The following is a 24,917-nucleotide window of genomic DNA, read 5'->3' as shown; positions in this document are numbered from 1 at the left end:
AGAGGGAGAGGAGAGGCGGAGATGCGCGCTGATTGACGCGTAAAGAGGCAGAGCTTTCCGCCGCAGCTCTGCCTCCTTACTCCAGCAATAAAATCCATGACCAAGAAAGTCGTGGATTTTGCTGGGGAGAGGTGGGGGTAGTTAAATTTCAGCCGTGGGGATGCAGCGTTTTAGTTAGGGCAATAATGTTACAAAGGCTTTTACAATAAAAAGCTGATTTTTAGGAGACTTCAGTGTCTCTTTAAGGATCGCTACAAAAACTGATACAGAACTAGTGAATGGCAGGGAATAAATGATGCATTATGCTGAAGTATACACATTAAAAGCCATATAAATTGCCACTCAATACATTTTTGAAAAAATGCATCCTAACCCCACAAGCTAAAAGTGTTAACTTTCAAACATATTGTGCTAGCCCACAGGCAAGTTAATATTTCACATTTAAATCAGCCACTGAAATGCATGCAATGGGTGCCAGTCATTTTACTTGTACCAGGCAAGCCTTTTTCCTCTTGCAACTGAATTGGGCCCGGGGTATTTTACATCTGTATAACTGATTTCACATTTTCATTCTATATTTAGTAATATTAATATTCAACACTTCTGTCCTCAATTTTCACCAGTAATGCTTGTTTGATGGGTATTCATGCAAGCAGCTCTGCCACAGATGTAGCTCTAGTAACTAACTAGTAGGCATATCTGCTTACTAAACTTGAAAGTGACATTGGGATTCCCTCTGTACTTTGTGTAATGTTGTACGTTAGAGCGCCAGACTTTCTCTAATGAATGTAATGAGAAAACTATAGAAAAGCACTATTTGATAGGTCTGCCTTTGTCTTACTGCCATCAGTTATTATACTCCGTAATATATTTACATTTTTCCTCACACTTCTTTGTAAGAACATGTTAAACTTGTATGTATTTTGATTTCTATTCCAGGGTCTGAACGGTATGTCTGCAGATGACAAGACTGAATCCCCCATGTACGTGTATGAATCAACTGTGCATTGTACAAATATTCTTCAGTGCCTCAATGACCAGTGGAAGCAGGACATCCTGTGCGATGTCACTCTAGTGGTAGAAGGAAAGGAATTTCGTGCCCATCGAGCAGTGCTGGCTGCTTGCAGTGAGTACTTCCTGCAAGCGTTAGCTGGGCCAGCTGAGCATGGACTGGTTTTCAGCCTACCGGAAGAGGTATGACCTTCCACTATTTTGAAAGATTGTTGTGCTTAAAACATTATAACGCAGAGTGCTGGAAATAAGTGACTAGGTACACATTGGAAAAAAGTACCAAATACACTTAGAAAAAAAAGTCAACCTGTTTTGGAAAGTTAGGTGTTGACAGCCAAGGCCTTTTGTCAGGCTAATTCCACTCTCTGTCCACTCCTCCATGTCTCCTGCTTTCACTTTCTGTTCATGTTCCTGCCCACCACCATTCATTGTCCACCATGGCTCACCTGCTCAATACTTCAACTAAGATTGTAGGGACTCCTGCCAACTAACAATACCAGTAATAACAGTAATTACAGTAACGTTAATTGCCTGCTACACTTTGCTAGTGTCTTGCTGCTGGCCTAGATATTTTGTGTACTGCCATGACTGTCTACCACTCTCCTTGCTTTCCGTGCCATATAAATAACATTAGTAGGTCTGCTGCTGCCTCTCTCTGTTCCCCTCACCTGACATTTTCTGCCAATATGTGTGTTCCTCAGCTGCTTAATTACAAATGTGTATGGTATATTTCAGGTTTTGGTTTAGCCCATCTCCTGATGTGGGATTCTCAGGGTTTTCTTTTTTTTTTTAAAGCACTTATGGCAATTGCTCCATCCAACTGCCAAAAAAGTATGTAACGAGTAGGGATGGCCCTTCTTAGGAGAACTCATGGAGAAGCATGTGATCAGTTTGATCAGCTGATAGATTTGTAATGTTCTGATTTGCTGGTCCTGATCATGTGTTAAACCAGGAAGTCATCACTACAATTCAGGACCTTTCAAGTCTATCAGCTGATCAAACTGATCACACGCTTCTCCATGAGTTCTCCTAATCATGGCCACCCCTAGTAACAAGCACGGAGGCTGGCCAGCATCTTTCTGTAAATCTTTCTCAAGGAGTGTCTTTTTAAAGAATAAAGGCTATGCTGAGAATCCTCTATGGAGAGATGGATTAGCTCAAAACATGTTGGTAATGTCAGATTTCTACTACCTGCTGTAAGTGACAGTAACATAGGAGCAAAGTGATGTATGGCTCATTTTACTCTGACAGAAATGTACTTCTTATTTGTATGCGTTTTACATTTTAAGATTTTCGTGATCTTTTTTGTACTGTGATTGGCTCAAAGCAATCACTGGGTCAGGAGCCAATGAAATCAGCTCCTAACTGTTATGTGGAAGCTCTGCTGTCAGCATGACAGCAGAGTGAGCAGGTGCAGTGACGTGAACAGCAGCAGAAACAGCAAGAGCGACGAGACCGCGCAGCGGGAGTGATTGAAATCTACGACCCGGAAAGAATAACTGGGCTTAATCAGGGCATAGATTTCAATCACCAAGGTCCAGAAGAGGTTACAGTACGCTTGTAATGTGGGAAATGTAGTCCTGGCCATTTCTGCGATCCTTCTCTGTTTATAATAAATTTTGAATCGCTCACCCAAACTGAAATGAAGTGAGAGAAATGTATTGGTTCCTTAGCAGAGCACAGAGTGCAAAACAGTAGCAGAATGTAGCTAGAGTAACTAAAGTAGTTTTATTTATTAATCTCCCTTCTCTGCTGCTTAGGTTGCCTTGTTTTTGTGTTTGTTATGTATTTATACGGTCCTGACACATTGGCCTCAATTCACTGAGCTTATCTCCTGTCTTTAATAACGTTTCTATAGTTATCACCATGGTGATGAGGCATGTAGTATTCAGGAAACCTTTTACCTCAGGCAAACCTAAAGTTAACTCTTCTATCTTTAAATTAACTCTTTAATCCTTAAAATAACTCCAGAATTCTAAAGTTAAAGACAGGCTGTTAATTAACTGTGTGTGAAAATAACTACAGAGAAGATAACTAAAGGTACATACACACGTCGGATTTTCCTAAACAACCGGTCGTTTGGACGTCAAATCGGGCGTGTGTACAGTCTGTCGTTCAGCTGATAAGACTGGACTGTACACGCGCACGATTTGACGTCCAAACGACAGGTCGTTTGCGAAAATCCGACGTGTGTATGTACCTTTAACTACAATGGAGGTAACTTAAGGAATGAAGAGATCAGATAACTCTCTCACTGTGTGGAGGTAAGTTTTCTCTTGCCTTATTATCTCCAGCATGATCTTAGTGAATTGAGGCCATTTTCTGCAGCACTTCAGAGTACATTGAACAGTATGTGTTACTGTCCTGGCCTCACAAAATAATGTCCCTACTGCAGTCTGGAGACTGTTTTGATACTTAAATGTGGGAGGAAATCCATGCAAACCCAGGGAGCTCATAAAATTCCATGTAGATAACACTTTAGACAGAATTAAAAAATACAGATTTTTAACGCAAGAAGGCGAGAGTGCTAACCATGTAGCCCCTGTGCTGCCCTAGACATCCTTTTTTAAATACTTTGTACCAGATTCCTGCTAAGATACCATTTGTAAATCTATTTCTGGAGTTGTCATTTGTGTCACAGTAAAATGCAGGTGTTACAAAGACAAAAAACAAAAACTAAAACACATTGCAAGTGATTTACCACAGTTGTATTTGTTATAGCAAGCACAAGTTCTACACACAAACGCACGCACGCATACACACACACACACACACCTTTTGCATGGAACATTTTATAATAAAAGTCCTTTAGTTTACTTATTCATTAATTTTATTGCTTAATATGATGCTCGTAATAATTTTATAGTTGCACAGTCCTTCGGATTTGTCTTTTTTGTTCTAAAAGTTGTCATAGAAAGATATAAATGGCAGTTAGACAAGGGTACTGTAGGTCATGCCAATGTTCTGGGCAGGAAGCCATTATTCAATTAACATTACTTCATCACTGCTACTAATAGCTCTTGAGTGATTAGATAAGTCATTGCACTGGAACCTTACTAGAAAGTGCTAATGCTTGTGAAGACCAGTTTCTCACTTTGGTCATGTCTGTGTGTCTTCATAAATACTCACTAATCAGCCAAAACATTAACACCACTTGCCTAATTCTGTGTAAGTCCCTTGTGTTGCCAAAATAGATCTGACCAGTTGTGGCAAGTCCTGTTCTTTCTGAGATGGGACCTCCATGGATCAGACTTGTTTTTGTGTCACGAAAAAACAACAAGATGTAGATAATTTTATTGTGATAAGTAGTGATAAAGTTATTGGCGAATGAAAGGGAGGAGCACTGAAAGGTGAAAATTGCTCTGGTCCATAAGGGGATAAACCCCTCAGTGGGGAAGTGGTTAAGATCCAGCCAAAGCAGGTAATTTGGGCACCAGCAGCTGTTTGGAAAAATGGGCGTCACATAGACCTTAATGTTGATTTGGCTATTGCAGTGCCCGCTCTGATCCACTTATAAGATGTATAACTCATCAAAAGCTTGCTACCTCCATAAAAGTATAACATTATTAATTCTACCCAAAATCACTTGCTCCAAATACTTGGCTGTTGGTGACTACAGCTCTTTCATGTAGTCACTAACAGCTAAGTAAAATATTTCAGCAGGGCATCTGAATACCTATTAAAAAGCATTATTGCTCTTATTTATTACATGACCAAGAGTAAAATAACTGAAAGCAAAAAAAAAAGCCTTTCGTTTCTCAACATACAAATGTTAAGTGTGTATAAGTAACTTCCTGGTGTGTGTGTATGTGTATATATGTATGTATATATATATGTATGTATATATATATATATATATATATATATATATATATATATATATATATATAATATATTATACTATACTACTACTACACTACTACTACACTACTATGCATGCCCCAAAAAGAACAAAATGGCAGCACCTAACACAAATTAAAAATAAGTGCATCCTGTTCATACAGGCTGAGCATATGCATTTAAATAATCATCGAAGCACATACACTATCAAATACATGTCACCGTGTTGTAGAAACCTATAAAAAGAGCAGATTTAAGTAGCCTAGTGACATCTAGTGATTTAATGATATTGCAGTCATAGACTATACATAAAAATACTAACCCACATCATCTAGTGAAGATTACTGAACAAGAGTATCTACTATGCAATATAAGCTTAGCAAAATAAATAACATGCTTGTGACCTGGTGGGTAAATGATAAATTAGAATCGTTAAACCAGCCATAAAGTAGTTTAAATATAGGCTCAGTCATAGAAACATACTATTGAAAAGAGTAGAAAAAACGTGCAATAAAAAAGAAGAAAAAATAATGCAAAAAAAAAAGAAAAAACCTGTGATGGACCCGTTAACAAAGAGCCTTGAATATCTAATATTGCAGCATATTGAACAAACCCTTTCTTAACAAACGCTTACAGCTTTCTATATATGTCTACAAAACTTTCAGAGAGAGTAAAATATGAATACAATTTGTAGATGGACATATTTAACATAAATATTTCATTCACTAGATAATCTTTCAGATGGGTAGGAATGATTCCAATGCGGGTAGGTGGCCTGTAATTTACAGATCAGCCTCTTGTCACTCTGTGATAACTACCTGTCCTGGTCCTCTCCCTTTATGGCTCAATATATTTAGTCCAACACAAAAAGTAAAACATCATGGTTCCCTCTTGAGCAGCCTGAACATGTCTAACCACTGATGATATCTTGTTCCCTTTTGTTCTAGTGCCATATGCATGTTCATACATTCTAGAATACATAATCCAAATGAATATTCCTTCATAGAAGAAATTTCAGCCTCATGTTAGGAGCTAAATATTACATGGTCGCATTTCGGCTACCTGCACTGCCATCGGCTCTACTCCAGCATGGCATAGGCCCCCTCAGATCAAAGTGCTGGACTCGGTCTGATGATTTGACCACCAGTATCCCCACACTGCGCCATGTAATATAAATATTACGTGTGCTTATTTGGGCTACCGGCGCCACCATCGGAGCTATTCCGGCATGGCGTCGGCACCCTCATATCAAAGTTTCAGACTTAATCCGACACTTTTACCCCTTTGAGTCCACATTGCACTGTGTAATTATGTATCACGTTGGCGTGCATGCAATAGGGGGTGGAACTACAGCTTATAAGCTGGCACTGATCCTGCCCTTCGCTGATGGACAGGTCGGCTTCTCACAGTACTAGGAGTTAGAGACCCCACCGGCTCTCCCCGCAGCAGCACTCAGAGATCACCCACAGCCCCCCATGCAGAGCAGATCAATTAAGTGCTGGGGGAAACATGGGTTAACTCATAAATGGATTGTAAGGAGTTAAACAACTCACTGAATAATCATCAAATCTTTTTTTGTTTTGTCATCCACGTATTCGGTCTTCAAAAATGATTTCAAAAACATAAAGAATGCTCTTCAAAGAAAACATTTCTCACTAGTTTCGCTTTTTTATCATCATTAATATAAACGCAACAAAGTATTGTACAACATTAAAAATCTTAAATGATGATTAAAGAACCGCTGAGATGCAAGTTCCCCTATAAGGCTGTGTTAATGACTCCGCACACAGAAATGTGATTATTCTGCACCAGAATTGTACCCTATGCAAAAACTCACTAAGCTAAATGTGAGAACAGCGGCGTGTGACATGTGAGAGTTCTTTAATTAAATTACTCTGAGCCATTTACATGCTGCCATTCATTATTTATGGGTGAAGACAACATGCAGTCTATTCTGAGATTCACTTGCTATTTCAGAAAAACTGTTTATTTGAGATAGCGCTTCATTCATATTTTAGAAGGTAGCAACATGATTTAAACTGAAGTGTCCTTTTTAACAGAGGCTAAGATTTTGTATTAATTAGTGTAAGCAGCAGGTTTGAATTAGGATGATGCAATTTTGGTTAACTTTAAAAGAGGTAAAGCCTAAGCTTTTAGTATATCTTCATGGGTGTACACAGAGACAAACTTGCAATACCAGAGGATGTATTTTGCAATTCTGACAGCACACCAGTGCAGGTTACTTTGGCTCTGAGGAGTATTCACTGAAAAGTATTCATGCATCATTTGGTACTGGCAAATGAATACTGCACATAACTCCATGACTAGAAGGATGGTTGATATCATGCTGGAAGAGAATCTCTCTACTGTTTGTGCACTCTATATGCTTCATGTATTCTGCAGCTATATTTAATAAGGTACTAGCAGACCCAAGCCCGTTTAAAAACGGTCTCTAGGTCTGTGTTTCTAGCCGCCACCACCGCACACATGCGCGCACATCCGGCCGCCTGCTCACACGCCAGCCCATCTCCCTGGCTTTGTCCTGTCTCTCTGAGGCTGGGTCCGTGCTGCGCAGATGCGCAGTAGAAAAAAACACGGACCCAGCTACACAAGGACAGCGTGACGCAGGGACACAGGCATTTTGGAGTCTCTTAAGATCTCCATATGATTCACCTCTGGGCATGATTTTCCCGACCATTAAATTCCACACTGTAGCTGGCCATACAGCAAGTAAAAGGTATATACTATTTGCAACTTGACCTATGCAAGGAGGAACACCCACAAGGCACCACTGTGGTAGTGGTAATTTGCACATCATTTTTTTTATGTACCTAAAAACTAGGTTTCCATCCAGAACTGCAAGTTTGTTGCCTCTACGTCCTCTGTAATGGTAAAATGTGTAAATATCTTCTGTCTTAAAGGCGCACTATGGCTAAATTCTTTGTTTTTTGTGGCTGTGATATTTATAGCTGTATGTGGAGAATAGTTAGGAACATGCAATGTGGCAGATGATTTTTTTTTTTTTTTACACTAACACCATCCTTGTGTAGGTTTAGAGTCGCGTCGGCAGATTTACCTTACTGACGCGACTCAGGCTAATCCATTATGGTGCAGGAGGCATCTTTCCCTGCTGTTGTGCTGCCGTTGTTGGTCTCCCCTCTCGGAAGCGCTGGTAGCATATTCCATCTTTCAGTGTAGCGGCGGCATGAGAGAGCAAACACAGCGCATCTGCTCTCTCATGCTGCCGCTACACTGCGCACTTCAAACAGCGAAGGCTGGTAACAATAGAAACAGACAACAATAGGTGTCCGTTTCATTGCCAGCTTCGCTACAGGGGTCCTTGCCGGGCAGCATCATCAGTGAGGCTGCGTCCCTCTCCACACGGTGGTTGCTTCCCACCGCAGATGGAGGTTGCGTGCCACTCGCACTGCACTGCGGCACATTGATACACTTTACGGCTGATGGGGAGAGCTATGTAACTGCACGATTGTGCAGTTGAAAGATGGAATATGCTACCAGTGCTTCAGAGAGCGGAGACCAACAACGGCAGCACAACGGCAGCACAACAGCAGGGAAAGATGCCTCCTGCACCATAATGGATTAGCCTGAGTCGCGTCAGTAAGGTAAATCTGCCGACGCGACTCTAAACCTACACAAGGATGGTGTTAGTGTAAAAAAAAAAAAAAAAAAAAAAAAAAATATGCCACATTGCATGTTCCTAACTATTCTCCACATACAGCTATAAATATCACAGCCACAAAAAACAAAGAATTTAGCCATAGTGCCCCTTTAAGGTAATATTGCCACCTTAGCTGTTTCAGCTTTGGGGTTTGTTTGTTTTTGACCGACTACACAATATTCTTAGTAACTTAAAGAGAAACTCCGTCCAAGAATTGAACTTTATCCAAATCAGTAGCGGATACCCCCTTTTACATGAGAAATCTATTCCTTTTCACTAACAGACCATCAGGGGGTGCTGTATGGCTGATATTGTGGTGACACCCCTCCCACAAGAAACAAGAAACGTACGTACTCCTGGCAGTTTCCTGTCTGTGAACCTTGCTGCTTTGTGGGAAATGGCTGTTTACAGCTGTTTCCAACTGCCAAAAAAGAATGCAGCAGCTACATCACCTGCCAACAGTAAAAATGTCACATGTAATAAATGTCAAAATGTAAATAAGGGATTTAAAATATTTTACAATGGGTAAACACTGACTAAATCATTTATACATAATTATTGTAAAAATGAAGCACTTTTTTATTACATTATTTTCACTGGAGTTCCTCTTTAACTGCATACTATGTAATCATAACAAGGCTAGATTGAAGGGTTTGATACATAGGCATGAAATGACTGTTGTCAGATCAGCATTTTTAGCTGGATCAGGTGACAGTCGCATGGTTTCCCTGGTATACCTTCAGTTCAGTTCCAAAGTAATATCTGATGGAAAGTATTCAGACATTTTGGAAAACCTAACCCAAATGATGCTTGTCCTCTTGGTCACTATTATTGTGCACTCACCACTTACCTTTAAACACAAATGTCTCACAAATACATCATGTAAGCTATCTATATAACCTGAAAGCATAATTTTATGGTATCTTCATGTTCCCTAACCATAATTGTTCTGAGCGAGGTCTTGTACACCTAATATTTACAAAAGGTGATTGGCTGGTCCTAATACAAATAAGGTAAGACCAGTATGACCCTCATACTGGTCTTGCCTTTTTTTCATCAACGCGTGCTGTAGTATGCATGCAGCCCTGCCAGCCAATGCTTAATGATCCCTACCAAGCCGACCAGAAGACTGGGACACCAGGGAAATTACAGGTGAACCAGGGGACAGAAAGCAGAATGGGGGGAGAGGTGAGCATCAGGACAGCTCACCATACATGCCTGCTCCCTCCGTTTCTCATCTACTTTTGGGCTCTGCTTTCCTTTAGGGCTCGTTTCCACTATTGCGGTGCGGAATCGCCTGAATTCCACCGCTGATGAAATCGCATGCGGATGCGATTCCCCATGCGTTTTTTGATGCAAATTCGCATACGAATTTGCATAGGTGAGGGTATATGCGATTTTAACCATATCACTGCCTGTGTGAATTTACATTGGTACCTATGCGAATTCGCGGCAAAAAAACGCATGGGGAAATCGCATGCGATTTCCCTATTAAATGCATTGCATGCGATTCGCATGCATTCCACTTGCAGGCGAATTCTGCGTTTCTTTTGTGCGTTTTTTCACCGCTGAAAAAAACGCACCTCAACAACGCTACAGTGGAAACAGGCCCATCCACTTGCATTACATGTGCGAATCCGCATGCGTTGGACGCATGCGGATTCGCGATAGTGGAAACGAACCCTTAAGGGTCAATCTCTAAAATGTTCTTCGGTTAGTAAGTTTGACATTCCTGAGGGGAGACAACATTTTGATACCTAAAGCAAAGCCCAGAGAAAAATTCATATTTTTAAGCACTGCAGAGGCAGGAAGTATTATAAAGTCTTCCTCCTAAATGTCATTCCGACTGCTGGGGTAGCTCATTAAATGAACCATTACGCCCAACCCACACCCTATCCCAGTTATCACAGTCTTGCCCATCCTCTCTTAGCCAGGCACAATTTAAAGAGAGTCTGAAGCCAAAATAATTTCCTGTTTTTATTGCCCACTTATGATAAGCAATAAGATCATAGGTGATTCGCCACAATAGCAGAACGAGATTTTATCCCCCACGAAATCTCTGCCGATCGCCGCCTCTCCCGCCCCTCTCAGTGAAAGAAGACTGAGAGGGGCGGGGAGTGGTGGCAATCGGCGGAGATTGATTGGACTAGAGGCAGAGCTTACAGTGCAAAGCTCTGCCGCCCTGGGCAGCAAAATCCACGACCTGGAAAGTCATGGAATTTTGCCCTGGGATTTTGGGGGCATAAAAAACCTTGTTCTGCCGCGGCGAATCAGCTATGGTCTTATTGCTTAACATAAGTGGGCAATAAAAACAGGACATTATTTTGGCTTCAGACTCTTTGAAAAAAAAAAAGTGCTATTGCACTTATTTGTAGGTCTGTTAAAAGTGTCTTAAAAATGTTCCTTGGGTAATAATGCAAAGTACTTGCATTAAACTGATATCTTGAGCCCAGTATATACCTTTATAAGCTAGGCTTTTACTACTTGCCTATAGTGCAGTGTGTGCTAATTTTTTATTATCGCTGCTTTGTAAGTACTTCCTGTCTTCTCCCTGGTTGTAAATAGTTCTTCTATTCTCCTCCTTGTCATCCCTGTGCAGTTATTATCAGCACTTCAGAGCACAGACTACTAGCCAGAGCCATTAATGCAAAAAACAACGATGAAATATTTGTAAAGCGCTTTTCTCCCTGAGGACTTAAAACAGTAGTGACCAGCTTTCATTCAGGCGCGGAGCTAGGGGGGGTCGGGGTAGGACAAGTGCCCCGGGGCGCCGGGTCCCCAAGGGCGCCCAGCTGAGCTTCGTTTTTTTTTTTTTTTCTTACGGGGCTGAGGGGAGCAGCGCAGAGAAGAGAGAGAGCTGTGCGGACGGTGGGGAAGGGGGGCCATCTCCCCCCTCCTTCCCTCACCTTAGGTGCTCTCTCTCTCCCTCGCTGTCCCCTCCAATGTCTGTCCGGTGGCTGGCCTGGCAGCAGCGGGCGGAACTCACCTCCGTCTCGCTCCAGCGCCGGCCGGAAGTTCGGGTGCGCAGCCGCTGCTCTGGTCTGAACCAGACCGGAGTAGCGGCAGATCCATCCGGCGCTGCGACGAGACGGAGGTAAGTTCCGCCCGCCGCTGCCAGCCACCGGACAGACATTGGAGGGGACAGCGAGGGAGAGAGAGCAGCTCTTCCTCTTCTCTGCGCTGCTCCCCTCCTGCTGGGGATCGGGACACCTGACCTGGCTACCTACTCTGGGCACCTATACCTCTGGCTACCTACTCTGGGCACATATACCCCTGGCTACCTACTCTGGGCACATATACCTTACCCCTGGCTACTGGCTACCTACTCTGGGCACATATACCCCTGGCTACCTACTCTGGGCACATATACCCCTGGCTACCTACTCTGGGCACATATACCCCTGGCTACCTACTCTGGGCACATATACCCCTGCCTACATATATTGGGCACATATACCCGTAACTACATATACTGGGCATATACACCCCTGGCTACCTACTCTGGCCACATATAACCCTGGCTACCTACTCTGCCTGCTGACATTCAAGGCTCTACACCACATGGGACCCAAATACATAGCGGATCTATTGGAACTTTATGCCCCTCCACGCACCCCCCTGCTCTGCCAACAAGATGAAGCTGGTTATTCCCAGGATACACTTAACATTTGGTGCTCGGGCCTTTTCCTATGCAGCCCCTACTCTATGGAACTCACTTCCACAATCAGTACGAGAGGCTCCTTCTCTGGACAGCTTTAAAAAAAGGCTAAAAACTCACCTCTTTTCCCTAGCCTTTGAGACTGCATAATGCAGGGTCACAGCGCTTTGAGTCCCCAGGGAGAAAAGCGCTATATAAATATTATTGTTATTGTTATTGTTACTCTGGGCACATATACCCCTGCCTACATATAATGGGAACATATACCCCTAACTACATATACTGGGCATATACCCCTGGCTACCTACTCTGGGCACATATACCCCTGGCTACCTACTCTGGGCACATATACCCCTGCCTACATATATTGGGCACATATACCCCTAACTACATATACTGGGCATATACCCCTGGCTACCTACCCTGGGCACCTATACCCCTGGCTACCTACTCTGGGCACCTATACCCCTGGCTACCTACTCTGGGCACATATACCCCTGGCTACCTACTCTGGGCACATATACCCCTGGCTACCTACTCTGGGCACATGTACCCCTGGCTACCTACTCTGGGCACATATACCCCTGCCTACATATACTGGGCATATATACCCCTGGCTACATATACTGGGCATATATACCCCTGGCTACATATACTGGGCATATATACCCCCTGGCTACGTGGACTGGGCATATATACCCCCTGGCTACATATACTGGGCATATATACCCCTGGCTACATATACTGGGCATATATACCCCTGGCTACATATACTGGGCATATATACCCCTGGCTACATATACTGGGCATATATACCCCTGGCTACATATACTTGGCATATATACCCCTGGCTACATATACTGGGCACATATACGCCTGACTATATATACTGGGCACATATTATTCTCCTGGCTACATATACTGGGCATATATACCACTGGCTACATATACTGGGCACATATACCTCTGGCTACATATACTGGGCACACATACCCCTGCCTACATATACTGGGCACATATACCCCTGGCTACCTGTTCTGTGGACATCTCTACCCCTGGCTACCTGTTCTGGGGACATCTATACCGCTGGCCACCTATTCTGGGGACATCTATACTGCTGGCCACCTATTCTGGGGACAACTATAGACCTGGGGCTACCTATTTTTGGGGAACCACGTCAGATTGAGTGTATTTTGGAGAACTGCTGCCAGGTGAGAGGTGTCTACCATATTAAGGGGGCATTCTACCTATTTATGTGAAATGCTGTCTATTTATGTGACTCATGACTGCTGAATTTGTCTTTTTGGGGGCCTCATGGTTACTGAATTTGTCTTGTTGGGGGCCTCAAGATCGCTGAATTTGTCTTGTTGGGGGCCTCATGATTGCTGAATTTGTCTTGTTGGGGGCCTCATGATTGCTGAGTTGGTTATGTTGGGGGCCTCATGATTGCTGAATTTGTCTTGATGGGGGGGGGGGCTCATGATTGCTGAATTTGTCTTGGAACATGCTGGAAGGTACATACTGAGGGAGGGTGGGTGAGCGGGAGCCTGCTAACCTCCATATACATTTGGCTCCACCCATAACCACGCCCACAATTATGTGACCACGCCCCTTTTTTGGCGCGGCGCAACCTTGACTTTGGGGGGGCGCATTAATAGTCTTTGTCCCCAGGCGCTGAAAATCCTAGCTACGCCTCTGCTTTCATTTTAAACATAAATGACATTTGTTATGTAGGTACATTGCATTATTGATCAGAGCCTAGTTTAAAGCCATATTAGATGCACTTACTTATAACTGCACTAACACTTTAAAGATTAGGTTGGTTTGAATAATTTGTCATTTTAATCTTCCCACCAGGTGACTCTGCACATACAGGGAGGATCCCATCAAAATTCCTTCCAAGATAATGACCATTACAACATAATATACCACAGCCAGCTTACATTTTAACTTGGAATACAATTTCACACTTCAAAAGAATGCTACTTCTAATTAAAATAGCTATGGCTTCACCCTGGCAAAACAGTTAAACATTAGCGTGTGCAAGATCAAATCTTTAAAGGGATCCTTACCCCATGTTAAAAAGTATACATAATGAGTAAAGGTCAGTTCACAACAGTGGTGGATGCACCCGCCCATCCATTGACTCTGGTGATCCATCAGCAGCGAGAGGGCTCTCAGTTGGTGAATGTTCTAAAATTAGTTATAAAATATAGTTCTAGAATTATTAGTTTTATCAGTTATAAAATCTAGTTCTAAGGCCCAGTGAGTTTTCTCAGGATTTGGATGTCCGGTTCATGCTTCCAACCCCACCACTCACGACCATGCTCTTGAACAGAAGTGGATTATCCACTACCTTTGCCTATTGTAAGTTTCTCAGCTGTGGTGAAACATTTCTTTTTTCACCTAAGGAATATTGCAAAATTTAAGCACCTCATTTCTTTAGAGGATCTTCCAACCCTAGTTCATGCCTTCATCACATCATGCTGGACTATTGCAATGCCCTCTATGCAAGCCTTTCCTAATAAAGACCTACACCGCCTGCAGCTAGAACAGAATATGGCCACAAGACTGTTAAAGCGGTATTGTCACCATAAAAATCAAATTTCAACAGCAACTGGTCTGAGTATATTAAGTAATAAAGATGCTAATCCTGCATTCAAAACTTGCAAAACTTTTTTCTGCTGTTATGGTTTGTAGTTATAACATACTTTAGGAGCACTGGCCCTAGTGCCAAACAGTACCAAAGAGTTGAATGCTGGGAGTTTTTTTTATCTATAATATATTCCTCCTCTTCCATTTATTTCCCTGCCTAGCTGCTGCTCTGATTACTTGTGTTTACAAGCAAGGCTGAGGTGACTCAGTGATTGGAGGATAAGACAGTACAGTTGCTAGTATACACCTCAGTGGGAGTGTCTGAAGACTCTGGGAGGAGGGCAGCTAATGAATACACAATGAGCAAGAGAAGGGAGGGGGGGGGGGGGACAAGAGTCAGGGAGGATATGATGTCAGCATTAGCTTTGCAAGATGGCTACTGCCTAGAATAGGATTTTCGGCTTTTCCTTTATAAAATTCACAGGAATCAGTACGTGGATAGCACAATACATCTGTTATGTAAGTAGAAGTAGTATTGATCTACTTATATATGTGTTTTTTATTTCTAGGTTAGCATGGGTGTCGCTTGTTCTTTAACAAACCAACCCAGCCATTGCCACATAACACCATCCTTTGCTCACTGCACTGGCTACCCATAAAATGGAGAATCCTTGGCCTCGATTCATAAAGCATTCCCCCATGCGGAAATGCTGAAAACAGCTCACTTTACCGACCACATAGCAAAATTTGTATTCATAAAGGCTTTTTCCGCATGAAAAGCCGACATTCCTGAGAAGAACGATAAATCACCGCCTTGTGCGGTGATTATCTTAAAAGTGACAAAATGTCAATTCATAAAGATTAGAGGAAGCGGTATGCAGACGGGGATTACCGCTACCTCGGATGTGGCGAGAAGCGTGCGGAATACAGTGCAGTGAATTGGACAGACCTCCCAAGCAGCAGCAGAGAGAACACCGCACGAAGGGACTCAGCCAGCTCCTGTGTTTCCGCAAGACTACCGACAGCCTACCGCCTGCCTACAGCGGGAAATCTCCGCTCTGCTATCGCAACTAGCAACATTTTATGAATGCCTACCCAGAAGTCAGAAATACCGAGCGCAGCGTTTCCCCGCACTGATTTACTTCACCGAACACATTTTTATGAATCGAGGCCATTGTCAAAATTGTCATGCTAACATTCAGATACCCTGGATCCCTGAAAGATTAGTTGCAACTGTGTCACCTCCCACCACCAGAGATCAAAAGGATCCAATAATTTGAACATCCTCAAAACCTTTGGAGCCAGATCTTTCTGTCATGCTGCCCCTAACCTGTGGAATGCCTTACCAAATGTAATCAAGACCGTTCCAACCCTGGACACTGTTTAATCAAAACTGAAAAGCCACCTGTTTAGTCTGGCATTTATGATCACATAACTTTTCCCCCTGTACGCACCACTATGTACTGATTTGAAACAAGCTTATGCGCTTTGCGTCCTACGGGAGAAAAAGCACTTTACAAATGTTTTCCCTGAACTCGGCTTCAAAGTCAGTACCCAGCATAATAAGACTAGGTTTCATTGGTGCCCTCTCGTGGAATTAATTGCAGCATGGTTCGGAAGAGAAAGATTTACAAAAGCAGTGGGTACATCAGAAAGTAAATAATAGTTTAAACTTAACAAAACCCAACTATCTTAAGATATAAAGTGACTAAATAGTAGAACCATATCACAGCCTACTCGCATCCACTCCCATACCACCCTTTAACCTCTTCTACCTCCCTCCAACTCAGTATATCAAACCATATCTCTCTATACTGTTGTATCTTTAGAAACATTTCATTTCTCCCTTTTAGGTTTTTTTTCTGTTTCTAGGAATCTCAGCATTTCCTAAAGCCTTTTTGATAAGCTAAGTACCCACAGCCAGATGGATTGGGGGTCTCCATCAATGAACGATCATTCCCCAATCCATTTGGCAAGCGTTGTTGGTGCCTTCATAAACGAACTATTGTGTAAACCATCGTTTATACAAGTTGCAAAACTCAATCGATGAGTATCTGAACTGTCCTCTGTGATTTAATTCAACATGGCAGTCGTTCAAAGATGAACGATCGCCACAGGTGCACGCCACGTGCATTGTGAAACATTGATTAATTTTTGTTAAAGGATATTGTGGTATATAGCGCAAAAATAATTTACAGCAAATAATTGTTTGCAAAAATTGCATTGTGGGTATGGGCCTTTAGAGACTCAGGTTCCTGTGTTTTCCAATCTTATTAGTTTCCTAGCGATCAGGACACAATATTTAATGAGATTGACTTCATTTTGAAGACATCACTCAGTTACCAATTGTCGTTGAAGGACAGCACAAAATTTAGAATGGCAGAGTTCTGCTGTGAACAGGTCGCAATTCATAATTGCCATTGAGGCCTAAGGCCAAATTCAAAAGTAAGTGCAAAAATCTGCTCCATGCGGTAAAGCTATTGTTCTGAATCACACAATTATTTCTGCCTGAATGTTCACATTTTGCCATCGCAGCTAATGTAATAAATGAATCTGGTGTCCTAAAGAATGCAACTGGTTGTTAGTTTTTCTCGTGCAAGTGTAAATTTGCATTAGATGTGAATTATTTAAATACTTTCATGGGCTGTCATTAACGCAATTTCACTTGCAGAAAAATGCATGAAAGCTTGCCAAGTGTGACCCCTGCCTTAGTGTTTTGTTATTTTAGTATAATGGATAAAAGATTGGTTGGCATTATTTTACTATCAAGAATAAGGATAGTGTCAGGGTTAGTTTAGCGTAAGGCCACATTCACACTGGCATTGCATTGCTTTCCCTCACAGCAAGAATGCAATAGTTCAGGACAGGGGCACAGGCAGTATACTTGCTTTGCATCGGGTGCAATGAAGAATACAGTCAGCTAAAAATATGCTACACTTCTACTGTTAATGCGCGCGTTTACCGGTAACGCACTACATGCAGTAGGTTAACATGCCACAACCGGTTATACCCCAACGCACCAGCCGCACTGTGAATGCTGCATAGATGGTGCATTGCAGTACGGTAAGCCACGTTACAAATCGGTCTGTACACCACACCCCAACGTACCACTGTGAACGTGACCTGATGGTTAAAGATGTGAATGGGCTAAATGTACGTGTATATATAGGAAAATACAAATCTCTTATTTCAATTTACACTGTAACCGCACAAATAAAATGTTTAGATCAGTACTAAAACTTCAACACTTCAGAATGAAGATTTAACTTGCTTAATATACAGGTGAAGTATATGCTAAAAACTGCATCCTCACCTGTTTTGAAATGTCTTTTCAGCTAGGGAATGCAGGTAAATAACGGATCAGTCCTTTAGTTATATTAAACTACACCTCACATATCTGAAATCAATAACTAAATCATTAGAAAAGGTCAGCTAACCATTAAGAAGAATGTTGCCTTCTTATAATTCTTTCTCTGTGTGTGAGATAATTCTTATGCCTTGCCATGTTTTCTTTTTGATCATTCATACAAATGAGTGGATGCATTTAAATATTGCTAGCGCTTATTGCTAGGGAGAATGTGTTTTGAATCAAGCCCCTAATAAGATAATTAAGGCGAGAACAAGAGTCTCTATTACCAGTAACAACAACTGTAGGCAAATAGAAAATAAGAAAAAAATGTAGTTTTAATATTCAATCAATCACTCTACTTGTCACCATATGACCTCAAGAGCGCATCTGAGTGTATCCATATTGATCTCCCTGCCACACTGATGGAAAATTTTATTGAAATCAGTACTTTCTGACCCTTTGTCTACTCTTGTGTACTTTTAGCCATAGACCCTGAACAAGCATACAGATCAGAAATAAATATGGCAGCCTCCATATCCCTCTCACTTCAAGTTCCCTTTAAAATTGTACCATGCCCACTGTTCTGAACCCAATAGTATTAGAGGCAGAGGATCACCTGGACAGCCAGGCAATTTACATTGTTTAAAAGGAAATATATATGGCAGCCTCCATATCTCTCACTTCAGGTTCCCTATAGGCCACGTTCACAGTGGTGCATTGCGGTGCAATGTAATGACTATTTTGTAACACTGTTTACCACACTGCAATGCAATCCTTATTACCATCACAATTTGTAGCAATACTCCAAAACTGGTACCATGGGAAGGGCCTGAAAACACTGACTGCAAAGGAAAGCTGTCAGGCTAGTATCATATAGTTTTTTTTAACTACACTCACCTCCACTTCTCTCCTTATATGCCGTTGGATGGACATTTAAAGTGTACCAGAGATGGTTCACTAGTGCTTATGTATACTTACCCGGGGCTTCCTCCAGCCCCATGTGCAGCGCTGAGTCCCTCACTGTCCTCCTCGGCCCCTCCGTTAAGCCGCTATGACTCCCAGTAATCTGGGAAGTTTCAACATTCTGCGCATACGTGGCTCGGCTGCGTTTGCTCCCCTGGTAACGCTCCCCTCCCTTGAAGCGTTCTGCACCTGTGCATTTGCAAGACTGCTCAAGGGGACTGGAGCACGGCAGGGGCGCATGTGCAGAAGACTTCAACTGGCAGCGACTGACCGGATTACCGGCAGTCGTAGCTCCAGAACCGAGGGGCCGAGGAGGACGTTGAGGGACTCGGTGCTGCTCATTGGGCTGGAGGAAGCCCGGGTAAGTATAATTTAAGCCTAGTGTACCATCCAGAGATGCTCACCGGATGAAATCCAAATGTGTTTCATTTGGATTTCATCCAAGTAATTAAAGCCCCTGAGCGGGTGTGCAAGAGGGGGTTAACCTTACCCAGCAGGTATCTTCTTTAACCCGTCCCACTCTGCGTTCCAAGTCGCATCACGTGACTACTACACTTCCCGGAAGGAGGAAGTTCATCCGGTGAGCATCCCTGGTACCATCTCCGGTACACTTTAAATGAATTTTGACCTGCTCCTAGCATAAATATTGAAAATCTGTCTTTATTAGCATCTCTTAATCTCCCATGCACCAACTACTGAACAGAGTTATGCACTATTCTCCTAACTTGATTTCAGCCACTAGCACCTGTATTTATTTTCGTACATTTGAATCAAATTCCATCAAATCTTACTAAGTAAAATAATCGTTAATAATCTAGCACAGTATGTTCAGTGGTGTAAGCTACACATCCCAAAAGTAGGTAGTACAGGTAGTCCCTGGTTAATGAACGAGATAGGGACTGTAGGTTCGTTCTTAATCTGAATCTGTTTTTAAAGCGGAATATAACCCTGCATTTCTTCTTTGCACTAATATATTATTTACAGCATATTATATACAATAGCATTTTTTTTTACTAGAACAGTATCCAAAGGGTTACACACAGAACTTAAGGCTCGTACACGCTTCGGATTTTCGCAAATGACCCGTCATTTGGACGTTTGAATGTCCAGTCGTTTGGCCGTCAAATCGGGCGTGTCTACGGTCTGTCATTCAGCTGATAAGACTGGATTTGAACGATCCACCAAGCGGATCACTCAAGTCCACTCTTATCAACTGAACAACAGACTGTACACACGCCCGATTTGATGTCCAAATGACCGGACCGGTCGTTTGCAAAAATCCGACGTGTGTATGTACATTGAGAAGCTTCCCTGTGAGCAAAGCTGGATGCATCGGAAGTGTAGATAATGTTTTCTTGTGTTTCATTGTATCAAGTGAGGAATGTAAATAAACACTTCTCTGACACTGCTGGGTCTCCTGAACAAAGTCAGACAATTTAGAAAGCATTTCTGCTTGTTAGAACATGAATAAAGCAATTAAATAAAATGCAAAGTCAGCTTTCAGAGCAAAAAAAGTGTACTTTTGGAACGTATGATATCTAAATGAATACTAATAGTTATGCAAAAAAGCAAATATGATAACCGCATGGCATATAAAAAGTAAGAAAACATGTTTTTATTGAATGTCAGGGTTTTATACCGCTTTAAATTGGAAACCTTGTCTCATCTCTGTCCACTGTACCTCCTCTGTGCCCCCCGTGCCTCCAGTGTCCCCCTCTGTGTCACCTCTGCCCTCTGTACTAGCTTATACAAGTTTAAAAGCAATTTTTTCTTAGAATTTGTTTACATCGATTTTCTCAAAAATCCAATTTGAAATGTTTTTTGTTTTGATTTGTTCCCATGGAAACACTGAATTCATGCCGTTCGTATCTGCGGGACTTTCGTAAGTTGGGCGTTCGTAAGTCGGGGACTACCTGTGGTTGAAAAATGAAAAACGGGGATTTTTTTAGGGGAAGTATTTGTTTAAGACAAGAATAAATTGCATTGCCTTCACAGGTCCATTATCAAGGAAATACCCTGCGATCTCCTTACAAGTTGCTGTAAAAAGTAAATGGGTGCTTGTTCAAAATCACAATTTCATAATCAGCATGACAGGGACAGCGCTCTCAGTAGCGCACAGAGGCATGTGTCCAACAGATTTATGAGCAATATCTACTAAAGAGTTTGTAAATCATCCTTAAGCTGGCCACACATGATACAATAAAAAGCTTTGATTGTATGGCATTTCCATAAAAACAATCAGTTGTACAGGGAAATCATAATGTTTCTTTTGACAGAGAGCGCTGATCGAATTTCTTATCACTAAAATTTGATAGGGAGTGGCTGACTTTTCTGATCATTTTTTTTTAATGAAGATTGTATGGTGTAGGATAGATTGTTAATTTCTTGATTTATAGACCTAAGCAATTTGTTTTGATTCTTTTCAGAGTCAATTTGTTTCATAATTGCAAGGAAAATTGTACGTGTGTATGTGTGTGTACCTGTGATACATTGGTCAGATTTTTCAGATGATACAATCAGAGAGTTGTAATTTTCGAATTGAAAATATAAAAAACTGTGTGGTGTGTATCCACCCATGTACAAATGGATTTTAAATATTCTGAGCACTGCAGTACAACTACATGCTGCTCTTTGTTCTTTATTTGACTTTAGTACCACTTTCAGGAAATATGTGCCATCTAAAAATAGCATTTACTGTGCTAGAAACATACATTAGATCAGAAGCATAAATACTGTTTTTAAATAAAAATCATTTTTAGAAGAGTATTGTACAACTGTATGTGTCTTGCTTTTAGATTGCCCAAATGTTATATTTTTAAGCACACCTGGACGGAGAGGAATATGGAGGCTGACCTATTTGTTTCCTTTTAAACAATGCAAATTGCCTCGCTGTCCTGCTGCGAATCAGGCCATTTGAATACGAACGGCACTTTGGAAGTTGGAGCGCCACTTTAGGAGCCAATATTGAAATACTAAAATACAGAGGAACTCTAGAGTTGGGTATAGTTGCTGAGGGTACTTCTTAGGTATAGATATCGGCAACAGAGTTTTACTACAGTGTAGTGGATCTCTAGTTGAAGGCATAGATTGTTGGGTAAAGATATCGGCAACATAGTTTCGCTACATTGTAGCAGCACTTTAGTGTTAGACATAGATGGTGTGGCATAGCTAGGGTGGGGATGGTTAGTGTAAAGGTGGCCACTAACGTTCCAATTTCTAGCGAAAAATCGTTCGAGCGATCAGAAATTCTGATCGGACGAAAAATCTTTAACTACACCATCAACTAACCAATCATTGCTTCCTATCTATCACGACCACCAAGAAAATCCAAATTTTCGCTCGACGAAAATTCATTCGGGCGACATTTTTTTTCACTTGTTCATAATCGATTGTGTACACCAATGGAGATTATTTACAACCAATACGATCAGAATTTCTGATCGCTCAAACGATTTTTCGCTAGAAATTGAACCGTTAGTGGCCAGCTTTAGGCATAGATTGGTACAGGTCTTGTTATGCAAAGATAGAGGGGTGGTTAGTGTTATGCATAGATAAGGGTGGTTCTTTGTAGGCATAGATAAGGGAGGGCCCCTGATAGGCATGGATAAGGAGATAGTATACAGTCGGGAATAGTAGAATATCAGTAGAATTACAGATATTCTACTATATTATGGTTTTGTTTTTTGTTTTGTTTTTTACATACATGTACATTTTTTATACACATACAAAAACATGCTCTACCAACATAAGACTAGAAAATACTAGAAAAAATCCATTTGAAGAAATTCCTTTTCTGGGCCTTGTATAGGTTTTATATGTATGAATACCTTCCAAAACATTGGCATAAATGAGATTTCTAAAGGAAGATGATTCATAAGAGTGTGATAAATGTACACTTCCTCGCTGATTTGTTGGCTTGAGTGTCTTCATTTAAGCCTTTGTCAGTGCTTATTCACCTATGATATGAGTATTGTAGAGCAGACATGTTACCCGGTTACTGCTGCTGGCACTGGTAATACTTTTCCTCCAGAAACCGTGTGTCATCTGCGTCTCCCAACAGATGCACTGTCTGATGGAAGTCATTTCTGCTCTGAGAACATTTCTCCAAGTAGAACATTTTAGTAGTCTCGTGGGTGTTGTTAGGAAAGAGAACACACATTAAATATTCACTGAATCGTTCAAGTGCAAATGCTGTAGCAAAAAAAAAAAAAAAAAAAAAAAACCTGTACATTATGAAAACTTTTTCTTCTGTATTTCCTATTCACTTTGAATAGCTATGATTGCTTTATCAGCAAAATGTACAACTATTTCCACTATTAAAATGCTAGAAACAGTAGAACAGGTTAGTACCTGATAATTCACTTAAATAATAAACAGTATATACTCCTCCCCTTTTACTATAAAAAAATCCTTTATGTCCTCAGTTCAGGATTGTATACATTTAATTTCTTTATTCGTCACAGCACCTAATTACAAGGAAAACAAATCTACAGGGAGTGCAGAATTATTAGGCGAATTAGTATTTTGACCACATCATCCTCTTTATGCATGTTGTCTTACTCCAAGCTGTATAGGCTCAAAAGCCTACTACCAATTAAGCATATTAGGTGATGTGCATCTCTGTAATGAGAAGGGGTGTGGTCTAATGACATCAACACCCTATATCAGGTGTGCATAATTATTAGGCAACTTCCTTTCTTTTGGCAAAATGGATCAAAAGAAGGACTTGACAGGTTCAGAAAAATCAAAAATAGTGAGATATCTTGCAAAGGGATGCAGTACTCTTAAAATTGCAAAGCTTCTGAAGCATGATCATCGAACAATCAAGCGTTTCATTCAAAATAGTCAATAGGGTCGCAAGAAGCATGTGAAAAAGCCAAGGCACAAAATAACTGTCCATGAAATAAGAAGAGTCAAGTGTGCAGCTGCCAAGATGCCACTTGCCACCAGTTTGGCCATATTTCAGAGCTGCAACATCACTGGAGTGCCCAAAAGCACAAGGTGTGCAATACTCAGAGACATGGCCAAGGTAAGAAAGGCTGAAAGAGGACCACCACTGAACAAGATACACAAGCTGAAACGTCAAGAGTGGGCCAAGAAATATCTCAAGAAGATTTTTCTAAGGTTTTATGGACTGATGAAATGAGTGAGTCTTGATGGGCCAGATGGATGGGCCCGTGGCTGGATTGGTAAAGGGCAGAGAGCTCCAGTCCAACTCAGACGCCAGCAAGGTGGAGATGGAGTACTGGTTTGGGCTGGTATCATCAAAGATGAGCTTGTGGGGCCTTTTCGGGTTGAGGATGGAGTCAAGCTCAACTCCCAGTCCTACTGCCAGTTTCTGGAAGACACCTTCTTCAAGCAGTGGTACAGGAAGAAGTCTGCATCCTTTAAGAAAAACATGATTTTCATGCAGGACAATGCTCCATCACACGCGTCCAAGTACTCCACAGCGTGGCTGGCAAGAAAGGGTATAAAAGAAGAAAAACTAATGACATGGCCTTCTTGTTCACCTGATCTGAACCCCATTGAGAACCTGTGGTCCATCATAAAATGTGAGATTTACAAGGATGGAAAACAGTACACCTCCCTGAACAGTGTCTGGGAGGCTGTGGTTGCTGCTGCACGCAATGTTGATGGTGAACAGATCAAAACATTGACAGAATCCATGGATGGCAGGCTTTTGAGTGTCCTTGCAAAGAAAGGTGGCTATATCACTGATGGTCACTGATTTGTTTTTGTTTTGTTTTTGAATGTCAGAAATGTATATTTGTGAATTTTGAGATGTTTTATTGGTTTATAATAAATAAATAATTGAAATGGGT

General features: G+C 41.6%; 1 protein-coding gene across 8 annotated transcripts in view; it reads left to right on the top strand.

Moving 5' to 3' along the window:
* BACH2 (BTB domain and CNC homolog 2) overlaps window positions 1-24,917 on the top strand; it is a 351,992-nt gene that overhangs the window by 269,420 nt on the left and 57,655 nt on the right. For all 8 annotated transcript variants that reach the window (XM_068231170.1, XM_068231163.1, XM_068231166.1 and 5 more), the window contains one exon: window positions 940-1,194. In XM_068231170.1, the coding sequence (XP_068087271.1) occupies window positions 940-1,194 (255 nt within the window). The remainder of the gene's footprint in view (window positions 1-939; window positions 1,195-24,917) is intronic.

This window comes from Hyperolius riggenbachi, chromosome 4 (assembly GCF_040937935.1).
Source record: "Hyperolius riggenbachi isolate aHypRig1 chromosome 4, aHypRig1.pri, whole genome shotgun sequence".
NCBI lineage: Eukaryota > Metazoa > Chordata > Amphibia > Anura > Hyperoliidae > Hyperolius > Hyperolius riggenbachi.
The sequence above is the reverse complement of the archived record's forward strand: the minus strand, read 5'-3'. Positions and strand labels throughout refer to the sequence as shown.